General features: G+C 42.8%; 2 protein-coding genes across 17 annotated transcripts; one reads left to right on the plus strand and one right to left on the minus strand.

Annotated features, from left to right (window-relative positions):
• Positions 1 to 27: 27 nt before the first annotated feature.
• On the minus strand, positions 28 to 20428 carry zfhx2 (zinc finger homeobox 2). Of its 11 annotated transcripts, none has more exons than XM_086020037.1 (8): positions 20392 to 20428; positions 20032 to 20120; positions 19727 to 19789; positions 18706 to 18811; positions 10713 to 10871; positions 9966 to 10008; positions 4867 to 8867; positions 28 to 3074 (listed from the first exon to the last, which is right to left on the minus strand). In XM_086020037.1, the coding sequence occupies exons 7-8, from the start codon at positions 8773 to 8775 to the stop codon at positions 2637 to 2639; spliced, it is 4347 nt and encodes a 1448-aa protein (XP_085876163.1). In that variant the 5' UTR covers positions 8776 to 8867; positions 9966 to 10008; positions 10713 to 10871; positions 18706 to 18811; positions 19727 to 19789; positions 20032 to 20120; positions 20392 to 20428; the 3' UTR covers positions 28 to 2636. The 11 variants fall into 11 exon arrangements, with proteins under 11 accessions (XP_085876163.1, XP_085876162.1, XP_085876166.1 ...); XM_086020036.1 differs by having other exon boundaries at positions 18685 to 18811; XM_086020040.1 differs by lacking the exons at positions 20032 to 20120; positions 20392 to 20428 and having other exon boundaries at positions 18685 to 18811; positions 19727 to 19991.
• Positions 2824 to 19171, plus strand: thtpa (thiamine triphosphatase). Of its 6 annotated transcripts, none has more exons than XM_086020046.1 (5): positions 16747 to 16845; positions 16957 to 17106; positions 17954 to 18023; positions 18297 to 18845; positions 18955 to 19171. In XM_086020046.1, the coding sequence occupies exons 3-5, from the start codon at positions 17954 to 17956 to the stop codon at positions 19053 to 19055; spliced, it is 720 nt and encodes a 239-aa protein (XP_085876172.1). In that variant the 5' UTR covers positions 16747 to 16845; positions 16957 to 17106; the 3' UTR covers positions 19056 to 19171. The 6 variants fall into 6 exon arrangements, with proteins under 6 accessions (XP_085876170.1, XP_085876174.1, XP_085876171.1 ...); XM_086020050.1 differs by having other exon boundaries at positions 16957 to 17051; XM_086020044.1 differs by lacking the exons at positions 16747 to 16845; positions 16957 to 17106 and adding an exon at positions 2824 to 2970.
• Position 20429: the final 1 nt, after the last annotated feature.

Genomic DNA, 20429 nt, shown 5'->3' on the forward strand with positions numbered 1-20429 from the left:
ATTCCAAATAAAACCGGTTCCACCGTATTTAGCCATGTTCAACTGATTTTATTTTTCTGTATATCAAAGAAAGCATAATGGAGACCAAACACAAAAAAGGCAAGGTACAGTGAGGGGGGGGGGGGGGAATCAGAGGTCTAACAATACATAACAACACTGCCACTATTATTGTTCAATATTCAGAGGAATACCATACTCAGTCTGAGCAGAGGGGTGGCATGAAAACAATAATGAATCAATAAAAACTCAAAACAGTATGAGTAGTAATGGTAAATCGAATAAGTAGTAGAACAGTTATAATAATAGTGATAATCAAATTGACAATGAAATGTAAGATAATAAAAGCAGATCTCCATAAAAACCTATTTCATTTGGACAGTGCAACACCGCATTTGTTTGTCTGTGTGTATTATCCCAGTCTTGACATCCGAGCACTCACATACAAGATGATTCCCAACAGACTTAACGTTTTCAAAGAAATGAAAGAACACTGCCACCCTTTTTGTTTAAAGACACACACCGATTCACTCGTCATGTTGCATCCGTGGCTGTGTTCATTTTTGAAATGTCTGTAACTTGTGCAAATATAGTGAACTAGTGCAAGAGTCAAGTTCTTTACAGTTTGCATTTGTGAACACCTCTTGATTGCTTTTTGGTTGTTGTTTTTTTTAAATGGCAGAAAAAAAAAAGATTACTTTGGAATATCACTTCTTTTTAATATATATCCTTTACAAAAAGATCATTTTAGTTTTGCATTTTAGTCAAAACTATAACATTAATATACAAATTCAAATGGAAGGAAAAAAGCTCTTTAGTGAGTCGTGTGTCCTTCAACACAGCACCATCTTAGTAGCTCTCAGTCAAAATGATACATTGCGAGAATGGAATATCCACGAGCGGGCTTCAGGATATTAGTGAAAGCCAATTTCCTCCCTTGTTTGGTTAGCACATATCACGTCCCATTTCACAGCATGTGCATTACCAGTATTAGTAACTGAACAAGAAGTGGCGGGTGGTATTGGGGGCGGGGGATTGAAGAAGCACTGCACTCCTGTCTTGAAAAGTTAGTCGGCGCTTCCAAGCTAACAGTGAATTTCTAAAATAAAATTTCAAAAAAAATCTGTAAAAGGATTTACGCTTTTAGGCCATCTTATTTTAGAGACACACTACTCACAAAAAGTTATGAATAACAGGATTTCAGGAGAAATTTCCAGGATGAACCTAAAATGCACTGAAACATTTTACATGTGAACTTCATTTGACCTCTAAACTTTTTAGTGTACAGTACATGTCCAACTCTTCAGCATGTCAGTACTTCTTGCTCAACATATGGTTATAATGCATTTTTGGTTCTTCCCAAAATTTCACCAGAAAGCCCAATATCCCAAAGCTCTTGTGAGTAGTGTTTGTGCACGGCATGTCATTAGGGTGGGAAAGAGAAACCCACAAGATGATTTTTAGTAACTAATTTTCACGCAACACCACACGAGTTGGCCATTTTTTTTTTTTTTATCCTTGGCTGAGAAAAAAGCTGGCGACGATTTAACAGGCAGGATTTGCTCAAGTTCTATCAAAAGAATGACATTCAGATAGCCCCCCCCCACGTAAAATCAATTGGGGACAGCGCTTGATTTCACTTGCATACCCCGTAAGCTGTGCTTCTTGCACAATATTATGCTTACACCTAAAGCGTGACTCAAGAGACTAGCAAGAAAAAAAAAAAATTATATTAAGGCATCCAACATGCATGAATGCATCTTTCCATAAAAAGACACTGGCATTAGAATGCTTAAAAAACATTTCAAACAATGTAATATGCGTCAAAGTGCGGTATGCCAAGATTCCTTGCAATTTCTATAACTTGTTTTTTTTTTTTTTTGTCTGGATTGTCATGACTATAAACATGGGAATGGGGGGGAGTGGTTGGGATAAGGGGTGGGGTTTAAAAGCCCTATTCTCTGTTAAGTACCTCTATTGTATCCCAAACGATGTACACGCAACACTCGGCAGATCACATATCCTGTAGCAAATTAATAAAAGCGACAGTCTACACGCGTCACATTTGTTCTGTCCATTCATGTCATACACAAGCAATCTTTGCTCTGAAGATGAAAGCATTCCCCAAAAAATAGTCCACAGGAGCAAAGTAGGAGTTATTACTGTCAATATTTCATGTTATGCCAAATCGTGACATGGTGGAGCAACACCTTTGAATCAGTCTCTTCAGTTCAAGCCTGGGAAGTCACGTCCCTTTAGAGTTTTGTATGAAGGTCGTTGAAATTAAAAAGGTTCGGTCGGGTAAAGGGTGAGGCGATTTAAAAGACGTATTTATCCATCACTCACGCAGCAAACTGATGAGATCAGCAGCAGCAGCAGCATGGGAACTGTTTGGTGTTGATTCGGGGTCAACTTGATGAACGTGTCCATTCGAGTCATCAAAAAGGTTGAAAATTGGAAACTGGGTGCTGGGGGGGAAAAAAGCCAACTTCAAAACCAAAAACAATTAAGTTAGGTGGTGAGGAATAGTGCTCAAACGTGTTTATTAAAATTGGAGGAGCCCAAATGGGTCCAAATAGTCAGTGTGCAGACCAATCCTGATCTGATTTTTTTCCTCTCTCTCTTTTTTTTTTTTTTTTTTAACTGTTGCTGGTAGCCGCAGGTGGAGGCAACTCAATGACAACCACGCCCTCGGAACCGGAGCCGGAGCCGGTGACCGTAGAGGAATGGCAGACCTGCAAGTTGAGGTTGCCGCCGCCCGAACCTCCGTTGCCAGTTCCGTTCTTGTTGACGAGCGCGCTGGGCTGGCCAAAGTTAGTGGTGCGTAGCTTGGCGAGGTGAAGCGACGAGAAGACGTGGGCCCTGGCCCCCGCCCGCGATTCGAAGGAGACCTTGCAGACCTCGCAGCAGCCCGTCAGCGTCTCGTTGGGCGCGGACTGGCCGCTGGCCGGGGAAGTGGGAGACTCTGTGATGGTGAGATGAACGGGTTTGGGCAGGATGGGACGGTTGGCTTTGAGAGCGTTGTACTGCAGGTAACTTCCCGAGCTCATGAACACCTTCGCGCCGGCTTGAGGACCCTGCGAGTGTAGAAAGACAGACCAAAGGGAAAGAGTTAAGAACGGTGGATGTCAGACTTAACAGCATCCAGTGTCCTTCCACTATATCGGAGTCCGTCTACTGCCACATTGTGAAGTTATTTGACAAAAGCGTCTACTCTATTATGGAAATCCCCACTAAATTGCAAAAATCTGCAGTTAACAGCAATTTTTTTTTTTAAAAGATATATAGATACCGTTAGACCAACGGTACACTAAATCACGTTTCCGTTCGGTTCGTTTTTTTTTTTTTCGGTACAAAAAAAATTTTAAAAAATGGATTTTTTTCCTATATTTTTATTTTGAAAAGATGTCAAGTAAACTGTACTTTTTTTCAAAAAAATTAATAAAAGCGAACCATTCGGGTGATATTCAAAGAAATTACACCAGAATAAAAAATACACTAACAATAAAGATCTCTTCATTTTGTAAATTATTTAGACACTGAAATCTTGAAACACTCAGCAGCAAGAGCCTGTGAGACATCTAAGTATTCAAGTTAAAGCCAAGTTGTAATATATACAGTACATATATACACTTGTGACGAAAAAAATACATATAATAACAGTTACAATTATTGCTAACTATATTAAAACTGTTTTTATAATGAAAAAAAAAATAAAAAGTCTTTATGAAATTGTATACACTTTTTAGGCATTGAAATCTTTGAATGTTCAACAACATATTGTAACGAATTGGGTTATCTGTGTTGTGGTCGGATTTGTGTGTTGTTGACAGCACACAGTTAAAATAAATAAAAATAAACAAAAAGATCTCTAAAATTTTAGGGGGGATTATCGTTCTCTTCATGGGTGCTTCAGCACCACGCCTCCCAAGGTCCCAGCCCCCTATTTGAGAAGGACTGCCCTCGACTCAAAAAGTTTGAGAACACTTGGATTTAAACAACCTCTTAAGGGTTACTGCAATTGCCAGATGGAGGGTTGCAGTTAATTTATGTAAAATGTGCAAGCATATGATTGACTCCAACTAAATACTTTTATCTGACACAATGTCAACAAAAACAAAGAAAAATCCATCTCTGGTCAATGAATACAATACATTGGTAAGAGCACTTACAAGACAAATGAATAACTACAGATGATCCTTGATCACCACTAGATGGGAGTGTGGTTCATTTTGAAATGTCATGTCATGTCATGTCATCTTCCAAACCGCTTATCCTATACAGGGTCGCGGGGAGTTGCTGGAGCCTATCCCAGCCGTCAATGGGCGAAGGCAGACTACACCCCGAACTAGTCGCCAGCCAGTCGCAGGGCACACATAGACACTGTCACTGAGCGGGAATCGATCCCACGCTGCCCGCACACAACTCAGGCGTGTGTACCACTACACTATCAGCGGACATTTTGAAATGTCTTTCTAATGTAATACACCCAAACCCAAAATGTTAGCGGCTACTTATCATGACAGGCATGGGCAACTCGGCCACTCCGAGTGCGGCCCACAGGCTGCAAGTGGGCCATCCCTGTAAAAAACTCAAGAGTAGCCCTCGGTAAATATTTTGGGGAGAAAAAAAAAAGTTTACTGTTGCCGAGCCACTGAAAGATGTCATACTATTGTTAACCACAATGGCAGACATTGCTCACTAGCACCTCCAACCCAGAGGCTGGAATGTGATGATTACTTTAACTGAATCGTAAATCGAATGGGTTAAAAATCGAATGGATTTTGCATATTTGAAAGGTACCCAGCACGCACCAACACATGTGTCATCAATCTATTTTTGGTTTCTGAATGATGTACACCATCTTACCAGTTTTTCTTGCTGCAGCCTCCAGCGCTTCTCCTTAGCTCTTGTGTTTTGGAACCAGATCTGCACCACCTTGAGGGGCAGGCTGAGTTCGGCGCCGATAGCCTCGCACTCCATGGCGTTAGGGTGGGCACAGGTCTCGTAGCAGGACTGCAGAATGGAAAGTTGCAGGCAGGACAAGTGTGTGCGTGGCCTACGGCTGGAAGAATGGGCCAGGAAGTTGTTTTCCGTGGGGCTTGATTTACCCAGGACAGGGGTGGATGAGCGGGCCACCTTCGCAGAGTTGGGGGTGTTGGGGCTGACCGGCGCAATGCTCGGGGTGGGAGGAGGGGGGATGGTACGGGGAGGAGCATGAGAGGGAAGAGCGAGTTGCTCCCGTGACAGAGTGTTGATCCTGATCGAGGCTTTCGAGTTCCAGTAGTTAAGGCCGTTTGGTTTCTGGGGCAACACCGTTGTGGAAGGAGGCCTGTTATCGATGGGCATCGTGGGCAGCTTGGGCACCATGCGGTTGGTCGGCCGAGGCGCCGTTTCATTCTCGTCGTCCACCTCGTCGTCAGTTTTGTCTTCCTCGCTCTCCTCCTCCAATTTCTTCTGCTGATTCAGTCGAGGGGCAATGGAAACAGGATCCTTGGGAGGTGTTAAAAGCGCGGGGACCATGCTGGATGCGACTTTGACCATGGTGACATTGCTGGTGGTTTCGAGCTTGGTCTTTGGCACCGCCGAGGCACTGCTGCCCACCGCGGGTGCGGCGGGGACCACTTCCTTGGGCTTGATTGGAACAGGAGTGTTTTTTTTCACCATTACGGGTCTGCTCTCGGCCTTGATGAGGGTGCGCACAATTGGCGCCGTTGTGATGTAGCCGGTGTTGTTTTCAACGGGCTTGTTGGAAAAAATGGGCTTGGAGAGCGGCCAGGTGAATTTGATGAGCGGTTTGCCGACCGCCGCCAGGGTGCCGTCGCTGATGAATCGGACCTCGCCTTTCCGTTCCCTCGCCCGCATGTTCTGGAACCAGATCTGAACAACTTTTTTGGGAAGGTGAACCCATTCTGAGATTTGTTCAAACTCGTGTTTTCCGGGGTTGGGATCTTTGAAATAGCATCCATAGAGTATGTCAAGTTGTTCGGCTTGAATGATGGTCCTCGAGCGCCGCATGTCACGATACCGCTTCCCTTTGGCCTTCCTCTGCTGTTGCTCCTGCTCCTTATCCTTCTCTTTGTCATTATCACTCTGCGCCACGTTGGTTTTCTCATCAGGCCTGGTGTAAATACTGGCCTTTGTCAGCTTACTGCTGTTGACCAGATTCACGCGGCTATACGAAGAAGGCATGGTGGCAAGAGAGTCAGGCTTAACCTGAACAACAACTAAACCTTGAGACGTAGGCCTCAGGCCAAGGCCATCCAGCAGCTGACCTTTCTGTGTTGAAATTTTGTCGACCAGAGATGAGGAGGAATTGTTCTTCCCCATACTAAGGTCCAGCGCAGTCTCACAGTCGCCGCCGTTGGACAAGTATTGAGAGGATTGGCTCACGGGAGACGGCGACTGTGAAAGTAGAGAGCCGCTGGGGAAGCGTGCGATGGAAGCTGGGTTGGAGAAGACCGGCACTTTGCTCCCAACTCCAACTAATGAGGGTGTTAGTGAGAGGACATAAGGGCTGAGGAATTGAGCGGAGAAGGGGGCAAGAGACAGGGGGAGCGAGTGTAAAGCGCCACTTGGAATCTGGTCAAGAGAGTAGGGCAGCGAACTTGGGGGATCCCCTTGGGCTTCCAACTCGAGGTCCACATCAGGATCCAGCCTCTCCCTTTTCACCTCCACCTCATGTTCAAACTCGCCCTTCCTTTTTTTCTTTGCGGACTTATGAGTCCCTCCGCCGTCCTCATCTTCGTATTCGTCCTCTGCATCGGAGAGAAAGACCGTTGTGGAGCGCAAGACTTTTCCTCCAATCGAGCCTTTCTCGCAATGAACCTCGTGTTGCACTTCGTCTTTGGCGGGGCTCTCCGGGGCCTCCCGACAGCCTCCGTTCTGACTTTCCTCGTCCGTCACAATCACAGAGGTGTACACCTCATTTTCCGAGTCAGAGGTCAGGCAGGAATCTTGACCCTCTCTCCCTACACTTCTTGGCCTGCGCTGCCCTCTTGTGCGAGACAAATCAATGGCCTGACTACCGGACATGTCGACATCCTCTTCCTCTTCTGCTATAATCAAGGAGTTTTCTTCGTCATCAAAGTCATTGTCGCTGCTTTGTGTGTTCCTTCCAAATCCTGATGAGCCATGTCGCTGCGTGAGCTCCGTGGCTCTCTGTCTCTGTTTGGCATATCTGGCTTGGCAAAGCCACTTCCGCACCTCCTCCTCCGAAAGCCCCACCTCTCTTCCCAGCGCCTCGCAGTCCTCGCGGGGAGGACTAGCGGCATCCGCCTCGCTTCGCGACTCAAAGAAAGCCCAAAGAACCTCGGACTGAAACTCGGACAACACGGGAAGTTCCGGATAAATGGAGCCCATGGTATTGCAACGTAGCCGATATTGGTTGCTTAAGGCGTTTGAAAGTGGGCTGGACTTGGGGGTGCCAACAGATCCACAAGGGCTAGTTGGTCTTTGTGATTTTTGTGGAGTGGAATCGGGGCTAAGCGTGAGATTCAAATGTACGGGGCTGTAGCTAGGGTTACTAGGCATTGATGGAGAAGGTGAGAGGTTATCTGTCGGGAGGCTCTTCTCTATTGGACTTGCTGATTTTTCATTTCCCACATCCACCTGATGGGCCAAGGGTCGGCTATCGCTAGGCGCCTTCCGACTGTCTTCATGACTCTCAACTTGCACTTTGCTTTCTGTATCAGGACAAGCCTCTTCCTCTGGTTCTTCTGTTTTTACGCTCTGCTTCGCCTTGATCTCATCCAACGGCTTCTCAATACTCTCCTGTTTCATACTCTCCCCAACTGCTGGTGTATTAGTCGGAAGTGCAACAGGGGCCCACTGGTTCTGTAACAAACTAAGTCTTTGGGTCAGGAGGGCTTGCTGCGCTGCATTGAGACCTACAAATGGCACACACTGGGTAAGGAGCTGTCCTTGCTGGTTCTCTGGAGACTGCTGGGCTTGCTGGGCTTGGAGCCCGTTCAGGATCAACGGCATGACCATGTGGTGCTGAGGCACAATCTGAGATGCGTCGGGACCAGTCGGGTGGCCGGGTGCAAACAGGGAGGGGAGGAGGGGGTGTGGGAGAGTGTTCGGGCTGGATGTGAGGAGGGTGAGAAAGGCTGAGACAGCCTGAGCAGAGGCCACAGGAGGGGCGATGAGGGAGGGGGCCACTTGTGATGTTTGGGTGGGCTCCGCATCTCTTGCTGTCGTCACCACCATGGTTCCAGTAGTAGCGCAATTTGTGGCGGTCGCCACCTTGCCGGTTCCACTTGCAGGAGTGCTCACTGTGGTCTTTGGAGTACTGGCGTTGCTGTCTCCACAACTACCAAGGACACCTGCGTTGTTCACAGCGTTTCTGCTGCGCGTCTGGTGCAAGACGGATTTCATATGGCTCTCAAGGGTGATGGAATGGTTATAAGAAACTCGGCATATAGCACACTGGTAGGGTTTGTTTGATACATATGGCCGGGAAACAACAGGCGCGGAAGGAGCTGGAGGGTCAATTTCCCCACCTTGTGTTGTTGTCATTCTCCGAATGTGGGATGCAGAGTAGTAATGAACACACAGAGCAGTTCTGCTGGGAAAGCTTTCCTGGCAGGCGTTGCATTTGAAAAGAGTGTTATTTTCAGCAGGCACACCATTTTTACCAGCCGAATTTGGACTGCCGTCTGCCATGTCTTCATTTTCAGCGGCAGTTTGTTTGGCTCCCGTCATTTCGTTTGCCTCATCCTCTGGCTCTGGTTCAGCTTCACTACCCTCCCGGTCCAACATTCTGTCTTCTTCCATCTCCTTATCGCGATGTTGATGAGGGGCGTCTAAACAAGGCCGGCAAAGTTTGGAGCTGATGTCTTCAGGTGGCCTCACTTGTGTACAGACTGCTGCTGATAGAACAGATACACACGGCTGAATAAATGTCACATATTAATATGGTGCTGGTCAGACAATATAAGACATGGGGTTTAAACTTAGAATGCAACTGTAATTAAGTCACTAAATTAGTATGTTAATCAAACAAACCTAGATTAATAAATGCAGTCATTCCATTCACAATGTCCTTGGTTTTCGACTCCTACAGCGTATTCAGAGTAGGGATTATCGGCCGGGCTAATGATCTGCAGTTTGACGAATATCAGTATTGGCCTTTTTTTTAATAAATTTGGCCAATAATACATACATTTAAAACTGTGTTAACTTAAAAGAACTGTTTACATTGTCAGTTAACTTTATAAGAGTTTCTTTCTACTGACCCTGGGAATAATCTGCACCTTTTGTTTTTGATTGAAATCAAAACAAACAAGTGAAATTTTAACATTTCTTTCATTTTGAAATTTTGGAGAACTTTATTTACTGTTGAAGACTATAGGGAGATATTGTTTAAGTTTTTATTTAACTTTTAAGACATTCTGATGACGCTGGGAGCTCCCTGAACTTTGCTAGAATTTTACAACAAAGATGTATATTGTTAAACATTTCTAATAATGAAAAAAAAAAAAATCCTTTTAACTGAAAATGAGTATCGGCTCCAAAAACTGGTTATCGGCCTTCTTGCCCACTAATAATTGGTATCCGTCGTGGAAAAAAACAAAACAAAAAAAAAACATACTGGTCTATCACTAGTTCCGACTGTGGGGTACAAATTCGGGTTAGCAGTTAGTCTATTCCTAAGATAACATAGTAATAAAGTCATAATTACAGTTTAAAAAAAACACTTCTAGGTCATAAATATAAAAAAATAATCATTCAAAAAATTAAAGAATATCCTTACATCACTGTGTAAACTAGTTCACTGCGTGCCGTTTGTAACTTCAAATTAACTCTTGACAGGACCATCGTAAATCAAGGAACACTGTGATTATTTTTTTTAGATCCTAGTAACCCAGTCCAAGCATAGCATTATCCTATGTTGAATTTGATCATTAAATATTTATTTTAATAAATCAATAAAACAGGGAGAACGACATTTTTTCCACAATTACCTGAAGCTATTGGAGCACCTTCGTTCTCTTCTTCCCTTGCACCCTGTTTCAAAACAGACTGTTTAAAAAAAAAAAAATAAATAAATAAATAAATAAATAACCAAAGGAGAGAGTCAGCAAATAATCCGATAGCAACGGCTGGTTCAGATGTGTTTTCAATTCCACAACACTTGGGCGTGACCCATTGCTGTGTGGCTTGATTACACATAGCAGCTATGGAATGCCTTTAATTTTCTAATTAGCCTAAAGGCACTCATATAGCTGACTCCTTTTATGCACCAGTTTCTGAGAACACAAAACCGTTACACAAAAATACACTGCACCCATTTCAGATATATTAAACACAAACAGATAATCTTGTCCGGAGCAATTATGAAGTTTGCTACGTCAAGCAAGCCTCGACTCTAAACTGTGGACGTTTTTGCAACATAGAAGATTGTCAATGCTGACAAACTCTCAAAAGCGCACTTATCTTTGTCCTCTCAGAATCTGAAGCATTCACAAGCACTTGATTAACAAGTGAAAGTTATCAAAAAGATGACCATAAATCGCAGTATGATGAGATTAAGGATTAAGAGAAAACAACAATTCCACAACAAAAAAAGTAACATGACTATCAAGTTGTCAGATTCAACAAAAACTGACTCTCTCATAAAACAGATGATTGTATTGTCCTGTGTGCATCAAAAGTAATTGCTCAACCATGTTGCTTTGATAGATTGGGTAGTATTGCTGGGCCACACTTACGATGTCTAACAGTTTGTCAACACACGTTGGAAGTACGCTGTGTTGCTCAGTGAGGTGTCGAGACAGGGAGGCTTGGTCTTCTTGGCCTTTTTGGCACAGAGGGCACAGCCATGCTGCTGTGCCATTGCTGTAATTGCTAGCCTTCTCCCCAGACTCCTCCTAAAAAAGTAAAAAAATAAAATTAAAAAAAAAAAAAAAAAAATCAATAAAAAAAATAAAACTACAAGCAGTTGGGAGTCAAACTTCAGGTTTTTCAAGCATGGCAGAACACATTTGCATGAATATACTTGTATTTAAAAATGAGAAGTTACCTAATCTAATTAAAGTGCTTAATTAAGAGAGCCTGTTTAGTAAGAGAGAAACCTTGAAATTCAAGCATCTTTTCTGAAGTTGGAAGCACTTGTGAGAAGTATGAACGCTGCTTGCGTCCATTTAAAAAGGCAGCACAAAAAACTTCCTTGTTGACAGTGAAGTGGTTTCATATCATTGCATATGATCACTGCATATGAGATTTAACACCACAATCCAGGCAACATTCCTGCTAAGTTAGTCATGTCGTGGCAGTCTTTGAAATGCTTCTCAAAATGGACACTCAATTGCTTATTAAATGGAAACATCAATTTGGCATCCACATGGTCATTTCAAACATGGTGTTTCTGTCAACTGAAACAACAGACATAGGGATAATAAGCGGTGCTAAAACTTCAGCTCGTATTACCGTTGCAAATTGTAATTATCATTACTACTATATATAGCATCTCTGAGTGCAGTAGTTGCTGGCGTCGGGGGTAATCCTTGCATCTCTAAAACCATCACATTTCAGGAAACCCCCAAAAAATAACATGGTTGTTGAGCCACTAACTTTGCATCTTCAAAGAATGCAAGCAATTTTCAATACTTTTGATTCCGTCAATACTTGAGACCATTAACACTAACACTCAAACCTATGGCCAATTCAAAATCTTCAATGGGCCTAATGAAGAATTAAACATGCACGCTGTACACAAGAAGGCCAGAGACTCCAACTCCCAACCTCAGAACTGTGAGTCGGACATGCAAACCACGACGTCACCTTCCTCCTATACTCGGGCTGGGGGATATGGAAGAAATTTCATATCTCCATATTCATGACAGACACCTCAATAACGATACAATATGTTGCATTGTATTAGGGCTGCATGAGTTTGGAAAAACATGCAATCTACGATATGGGTGTTAAATATTGTGGTAAATATTATTGCGATATTTAATGTTTTTTTAACATAGAATTTCATATGAAGCACATCTTTGCACGTTACATTACCACGATGACGATATTTTTCCATACAGTTTGCAGACCTACATTGTATCACTTTTTTGTAATCCCAAAAAAGATAGTGTCACTCAACGAACACACAGGTTGCTACAGAAATAAGACGTGAGTAATAACCATGAGGGAAAGTGATATTTTGAAAGGCGAGGCTCGCTCCCGTTCATTGAGTGGACCGGCGTGGCGCGCACCGCTTGTACTGATACTACTGATAACTGTGGTCATTTTGGTCACTATAAACTAGGGATATTCCGGATCAGGTTTTATGACACCGATACCGATCATGCATGAGTGAGATCGGCCGATACCGATTCCGATCACATGGAATATCTGTATATTTTTCCATTTATTTATGGTGACTGCTATTATGCAACATTATCTGAAAAAAAACAGCCATATTATTGCCGTAATTTTGACAAAAATCTATGTATATTTTCAAAAGCATGAAGAAATACAAAACCGTTGCTGGCACAATACAACAATTAGTCAGTCGCAAAGATAACAGAAAAACTTAACAATTTACCAGCTTTTAGTAACAGTTTTTAACACATCAAAATAATCAGCAGTCTCAAAAGACTTAATTATGCAAAAAGTCAAATAAATAACATACCACCTAAACATTGCATGGTTCAGAATATAATCAAAGTAGAAAAAATAGTCACATGCAGGCTTCACTTGAACAATGAGTTCCTAAATTGAATGACTCCGGGACGTTATTGTCTTGTGCATAGACAAACTATCTTGTGCATTTGTCAACGAGAAAAAAAGTCACTGTTAATCTTTTAATCTCCCTGTAGCAGTAATAGCACTTATACTACGCTGTGTCCGCCTTTACTTTATTCAATGCAGTGAGCCTCGTAAACTCGTAGTCTCCCAATTGCCCGTTCTTCAAATGTCGGATTAAGTTGGTTGTGTTGAAACATTTGGCTATGCTCCCCTCCGCGAGGTACCTTTTCGTGGCATATACAGTATTACAAGACGCAAACTCCACACACACAGCAGACAATGCTATGTTCACACCAACTGCAGTGGGCGGAATATTCGATCAAAGCCTTTTATTGCCATTCAAATCACCCGCAGCTCATGCTTAGCAGCCTTGTGTTGCGTCTCTCCCCTCTGCTCGCAGCGGAGGCGCGGCTGTGTCAGGGAGCCTTTCTGGCGGCACGTTTCAATTGGAGTCAGTTAAGCTTGCGCGGGCGGGTGCGGTTGCGTACAGGGCGGCGGGAGTGATGCTTTTGGACGGAGGAGGGACGTCGTCGCGTATTAAACAAATAAACTTTGTTGCCATTTTGCCTCGCGGCAGCCAAGCATGAGCTGCGGGTGATCGGATGTTTTGATCGGCAATAAAAGGCTTTGATCGAAAATTCCGATCAGGTCATTTTTCACGGAAATCGGCCGATCATGATCGGTGCCCGATCGATCGGAGCATCCCTACTATAAACCATTTCATATCTTGTGTGACAATAGTGGCCGGAGTGATTAAGATCACAAACAGCAAGCACTAAACTGAGCGTTCACTCAGATTGTGCATGCTGCTGGAAGGCATGTTACATTTGTAAATTTACTAAGCTGCCAAATGTTTGGAATAAAGTTAACATTTTTTAAACCGGCTTCTACTTTCACATCAATGTGTTGTGTGGACATAATATTATCAGACGATCATATGCTCTCAGAAAAAAATGTATTAGACCACCTTGTTTTCAATTTCTTGTTCATTACCTAGCAGTAAGAAGGCAAATTTCAAAATAAACCTTAGTTACCATATAATATATGGACATCAATGTCTAGGTACGCCTTTGTTTTGAAGTAGTTCCCGGCAGCATGTTGCGGCGTAACGGCCGACTTGACTCATTTTCCAAACTGTGTTTTGGGGGGCATTTATTGCCGTCACAAACTGTTGCTTCCGATAACAATACAAATTTGTCCTGAAATACTGTTCACTCGCAAATCAAGGACGTTAAAAAACAACTTAACACTGACACTGTATTATGCGGCTAGTTCAGCGTTATAACCACCATCCGAGGAAAACCCTAACAATTATGTGGCCCGTGACAAAAAATTAGTTTGAAACCGCTGATTTGGAAGCTCCAAACCTGCATTACTCAATAGACTCCAAAATGTTTAAACAAGCGGTAAAGTTCTCTCTGCCACCTCTCTTCTAGCGAAACCTTTAGGATACGAGGCTCTAACAAAGGTATTATAACAATGTTTACTACTGGTAGGTTTGTAATACAGTACTAGTCTATTACCAAGACAGATATTCCAAACCGTCATGCGAGATCATCAGGTGTGTTGTGGGAAATAATCTAATTCCACTTAATATCTTATTACTATCTTTTATCCACCTATGCCAGCAATGTATAGTGGCAGGCAAAACAATGAAATGCTCTTCCACCACTAGTTGTTAATAGTTCGGTATACTTTTTGGCACATTTTTGTTTGATTGTAGGCTGAGAGATTTTTCTATGATAAAATACATGCCAGGTCTCAGTGAAGGTTGAGAAACACTGATTTGTAGTACATCAACAATCAAGCCCAAAACTTAACTGCCAGACATTCTTTCTCGTGCTGTGAAGTATCTGTCCATTTTAAAACCCTCATGCCACGACTAACCATCTATCATGTAGTCTCTTCTGGGTCTAAATACAGTCGATCACACTGAACTGCACAGAAAGAGTTTTCAAGGAGCAAAATACAGTATGTAACGAAATGCAAGCAAAGTTGGCCCATGCGGCGAACGAACTATCGACACTGCTACAATTCCTCACTTCCTCGTCATGCCAATTAGCAAGCTAGCAGGGGTATATGACCAGATAACACTCAGAGACATAAGATAGTCTCATATTTAAAAGCCCCACAGGGCGTAATTTGCGATTAAAAGCTAAAACTCAACTTGATTGGCGTTTCCGCGATAGTAGTCGACTAATTAGATTGCAGTCTAATTAGCTGGAGAAGCGAATCAATTAGCTAGCAAGCTAGGTTAAGCAGCCCCCCCTCCTCGCCCCGGTCTTGTAACGTCGCATAACAGAGGTCTTTCCGGTTACTTTACTTAAAAAAAATAAGTAAGTAGCAGACGAAATACATTGAGTGTAACTGTAAGAGAAACACACCACAACAGGGCTCCAGGCGAGTCCGAGCTCGGTCGTAAACAAAAAACGGGGAGTTCGAGTCGTGTCACTTCGCTAAGCTAGCACGGTTAGCATGCCGAGATAATTAAGCTCCGAACGGGGCGAGTCTCTCTCTCTCTCTCTCTCGCTCTCCACTCCCCCTCCTTTTCGAACTCCGCATGATCCAGGTGGCCCTCAACCGCAACCACTTCACCCTTAGACATTAAAACGCACTCCCTTGTTTGAGTCTTTACCCAAAACACGGCCCTCCAGTCGTCTTCTTACCCGTCGGGCATCTACTGGTGATCCGTCCGCCTCATTCCGCTTGCTTGCTTTGCTTGCTTGCTTAACAGCTCAAATTGAGGCCTAGCCTGACTAAAGCCATTTAATTAACGAACGTTCTCAGCTTACAGATGTGTTTCGAAAACACTCTCGCCTCCCCCTTCCCTCCTCCTCACAGATCTCCTTTTGATGCCCTCCCCCACCCCCTCCCGATCCGTACCTTTAAGCCCCCGCAGTGCAACACATGATCGTCCTACGGTGACATTTATAAAAGCGTAATTGGTGAGAGGAATTAAACGCTTGGTGAGGGTGTAAAAAAAAAAAAAAAAGAAAGCGACGACTTGAAGCTGGTAAGTCGCGAACGCCTCCCTCGACGATGGGGGTGGTCTAAAGAGAGTAGAGCAAGGGGAAAGACGGACAAAAAAAAGTTTGGAAATGAATGTTGGATTTCCAAAAAGGATCGGGATTAGTTCACAAGCGCAATCCGTCGCTCGATGGCACGATCCTCTATCATTCGCAGGCCTACCACCCACCTCGCCCCCCCACCACCCCCTCGTCCGAACCGATCGCGATTGGCGTTTTAATTAAGTTCGAAGCAATTAGCAAATGTCTCTCGTTTTTACCTGCATGGTCGCCGCTCCAGCACGCACACACGCGCACGCACGCACACGCTTTCCTCCGTGGGTTCTTCACAAGTGAAAAGTTTTGTTGCCTGCCTTCCCTCTCTCTGCTTCTCTCTCGATGTCTCTCTCCCCCCTCCCTCCATTCGCCCTCTCTCCTTCCCCTAGTAAACACACCACAGCTCCCCCCAAGGCTGATTGCTGACATTCAGAAGGGACATACACACGCCCGCGCACACACGCGGCCATCAAATCCCTTATGTAAACCCCCAGATATAACAGATGAATCGAAAATCCAAATGCAGGTATTTAAATTAACAATATGAAAAAAATAAAACAAATTGTTACTAATAAAGTTATACTCGTGTTTTACATTTGTAAGTTAAAAAATATCCACACATGCATATTTAAAAGCTTTTTAAATAAAAAATAAAAAGGTGCCCCCATTCTGCCAGTTCAAATAGTTCTAAAGCGAATTAATTAATGATACATTACAGAGATATAACCACTCAACTCGTGCGATACTCGCGTCAATTATGTCTTTATTTATAGGTAAAGAACCCGTGTGCCCAACACACGTCCCAACGGAGTAAATATTTGTTCAAAAACCCAGGAGATTAAAAAATGGGCACCATCTGCATGCTGCTGCGCTTACTGGGACAGGAAGTGATGGTCCTGAAAGCCCTAATAGGTGTCCCTAATTGCGCCTGTGCAAAATCTGACTTGCTGACGTGTAGGGGGGCTTCCGGAAATCGGGCGTCGCTCGTGTTTTGATGTCGATTTTCTGAGGGGAGTGAAGGACTTGACTTTGAACGGTGTGTGCGACTTTTGATAAACAGTGTAATACTAATAATGATCATGTTGGTGGTTTGCATAACTATCTGCAGGTAGCGTGAAATTGAATGGCACTCGCGTTTGATTTGCAGGGGACAGGTGCAACAGCTACGAGTTAAAATGCAACACGAAAGGGAAACGTGGTTATTAGCACCTTACGACTAATGTGCAACTGCTGAAATACCGAGTGAGCTGACCAGTGACATGAATTATAAACCTATTGGCTACAGAGTGAGCCAAAAGTAGGTGCAACGTTGTGCGCGCACAAACACACACACACAAAACAAAAACACACTAGGTCTTTGATTTACAGCAATTACACTTTTTGAATACATTTTAATCTCGTAAAGATTCCGAGATTAATTTTTCCAAGTTTTGGCAGAATTAAGCAAGATTTAGGGTTTCAAAATAGGGGGTTTATCCAGTGTTTGGGTTTCATGTTTAGGTTTTTCACCTGGGTAAGGGTTTTAAACAAGGGTTAAGGTTGTCAAATTAGGGTTTCTGTACTTCCTTCCTTCCCTCCCTCCTTCAATAAGTTAATTTTCAAAAGTGTATAACTGCACCAACTTTTGGCCATCCTGTATAATGTAGAAATTAAGTTAAGTGTTTTCAGCAAGGAAGTGTGTTTTAGAACATTTTCAAAGTATGCATTTACTAACTGTAGTCAGTGTGTTTTTACTTTTACTTTTTACTGTCATGTGAGATGAAAATTCTTTGTACATTGTCTATTAACATGGAGTTAATGTTCATAAGTAGTTAGAGCTACATGCCGTGGGACCACTAAGGCCAAACTTTTGATTTTGACAGAATTTTAGGAAATATATATATATATATATATATATATATATATATATATGGGGGTCCACTGTCTGTAATTCAAAATTTTACAACCTTAGGGACATTCCTGTGTAATACCTGCGGTGTCCATTTGTGCAAAAGTAGGTCATTTCTAAATATAAGTAGGGCAAGATGAACAAGAAAACAATATTTACGGTAATGGTGATAATGACTTCACCCTACAGGTTTGTGGTGAATTTAAAAATATTTTTTGTCATGCTATGTTGTGAATGTGCATACATTTCATTTCAGATGAATATAGAAGTGGAGAGAAAGTTTGTATGCAATGCCAACTGTCTGAAAACACTGGAAGAAATAGGAGGTATGTTTTACTGTCCTTTGCCTAACTTAAAGGGGACATTCTGTGGAAAAGTCCCCTTTTAGCTGCTTGCATACGAATAATTTAATGATATACATACTGTATATATAAACTTGACAATAGTTGGGTCTCTAAAGTGCCTGCCTACTGATCAAATGTGAGAGTGTTAAAACCGTGCTTATTTCAGCAATTCAAGGAATGGGGGGAAATACAGTAATCACATTTTCAGTTTTAATCAGCCTCCTTGGGCTGTCTCTTTCTCCCTTTTATATTTAGTATGTGCCGGTCAGTACCAATTCCAGGACCGATACTTTGACACCCCAAGATTTGACCTCACTTTAAGAGACGTGTGGCTGCGACAACGCAAAGGATGCTGGGAGCTCAAGTGTCCAACGGCGACAGTCAAAGGTGTAGAAGCGACAGAAGGAGAACTATCAAAAGCAGCCACGTTATGCACTCGCTACAAAGAGATCACCAATGTGGCTGATATTCATCTGAAGCTGAAGGAGGTTCTAAAAGACACTGCTGAAAACAACAAGTTCTCGATGACTGAGTGCTGTCAGACAGTAACCGACCTCCATGGTCTTGGCAACGCAGAAATGAACCGTGCGCCCGAAGAGTGTTGGGCAAGTGCTATGAACCTGGTATGCTTTGCGGAGTTTACCACTGTGAGGCGGACATTCACTTTAGAAGAGGATGGCGTGCACGTAGATCTGGACGAAGCAGACTTTGGCTACGGTGTAGGAGAGATAGAGGTCGTCATACCAGAGGGAGGAGATATGCAGGCTGCCCTGGACAAGATTGAGAGAACCGCAAAGAAGCTTGGTGAGCTCACAGCTGATATCTAATATCAGTATTATTGCTTCTCCTTCTCCCTTAATATTCCACTTCTCCAATGTCTTCGAAGTTTAATTTATTTCCCTTTTCTTCACAGGTGTGACTGGAGATCAGGTAGTAGCTGGGAAAATGTCTGTTTACCTTCAAAGAAACTACCCAGCGCACTATGCAAGACTACTCAGTCAACACATTTTGTAGACAACCAGGGAGTGACAACTTGGAGCGATGACGAGCCATCGGCAGTGCAGTTATTTTATTGTTGAATGTATAATTTAAGTACATACAAGTAAGCCAATAAATTATTTTCTCGCTTTTATTGTTGTTTATTGTTGTTGTCTTGACACTTATGCTGTAAAAGACATATGTTTTGCAAATGGAATCGTAATCCTGCTGCCCCTCTCGCAGTTAGGCATCAAGCCATGCTATGCCTACAACCCCAAAAATGTCTCTTGCCTGAAATGTTGTGCCATGTACAGTGCTCGGAACAAGAAATGGTGAATAGGACAGCACCACTGCAAATTGGCTGGCGACAAGTGGTTATTTGTCATCGCTTCATTAATTTGTTACTAATTAATAAGTCAGTTACTTGATATAGTATACTTTTTTGAGGAGGGCAAGGTGCGGGTGACATACATTTCAAATCAACAAGTTATAATTCAAACAGTTGTTATTTTTAAAGCGACTGCGTTTTTCAGTAAACGTTGATGTTATGACACGAGATAAACATTCTTAATCGACCATAAGACTTGTGAATGCCTGAATGCCTCTGTCAGATGGCTCAGTAGTTCTGAAGGCCACCAGATTTCATTTGTTTTGCCCATTTGTAAGTATCAATTAGGCAGATAAATGTAATAAAAAAAAGTACATACTGTTATGGCCTCGTATGCGGTCAAGGATGACACAGTCGCTGATCCACTTCAGTTGCTTTACTCCTATGAACGGTAATGCAATCCGATTCACTCCAGATCTGTTATCGGATGTAACTCATGTAACATCAAGCAGACTCACACTGACACACTGACACTAAACTGACTAACTGTCCCATTGCTCTTTCATCTTTGCTGATGTCACAACCGCCAATCATCAGGACCACCCCTAACAGCCCACAATCACAGTTGGCGATATAACACACAATTCCTCGCCCCGAGGGGCCAAAAAAAAAAAAAAATCCTACTCCGTCTTTATGTGGTTGATCCTGGTCCAACTCATGGCCGTCAAATGTCTTGCCTCGCAAATGGTCTGGTTCTGGTCACTGTCGAAAGTCTCATAATAAAGCTTGGTTTAGAACGGCATATAATATAATAGTGTTTTTCAAACTTTTTTGAGTCAAGGTACATTTATTTCATTGAAAAAATCCCGCGGCACACCAACCAGCTGAAATTGTGAAAAACAACGCTTATTTTAACAAAATAAGTGTTATATAAGCATTTTTTAACATTGAATAATGACGTTATATTATAAAGTCTTGAATAAGAATTAAATAAACACAAATTATTTTATGTATGTATGTTTAATATTGATATTTGATACTTACTCAGTGCGAAACGTGCCTGTTTAAATAAACATGTGTCA

The sequence above is a fragment of the Filicampus tigris genome, chromosome 21 (assembly GCF_054856515.1).
Source record: "Filicampus tigris isolate MCC_2025a chromosome 21, RoL_Ftig_1.0, whole genome shotgun sequence".
In the NCBI taxonomy this organism is placed as follows: Eukaryota; Metazoa; Chordata; class Actinopteri; order Syngnathiformes; family Syngnathidae; genus Filicampus; species Filicampus tigris.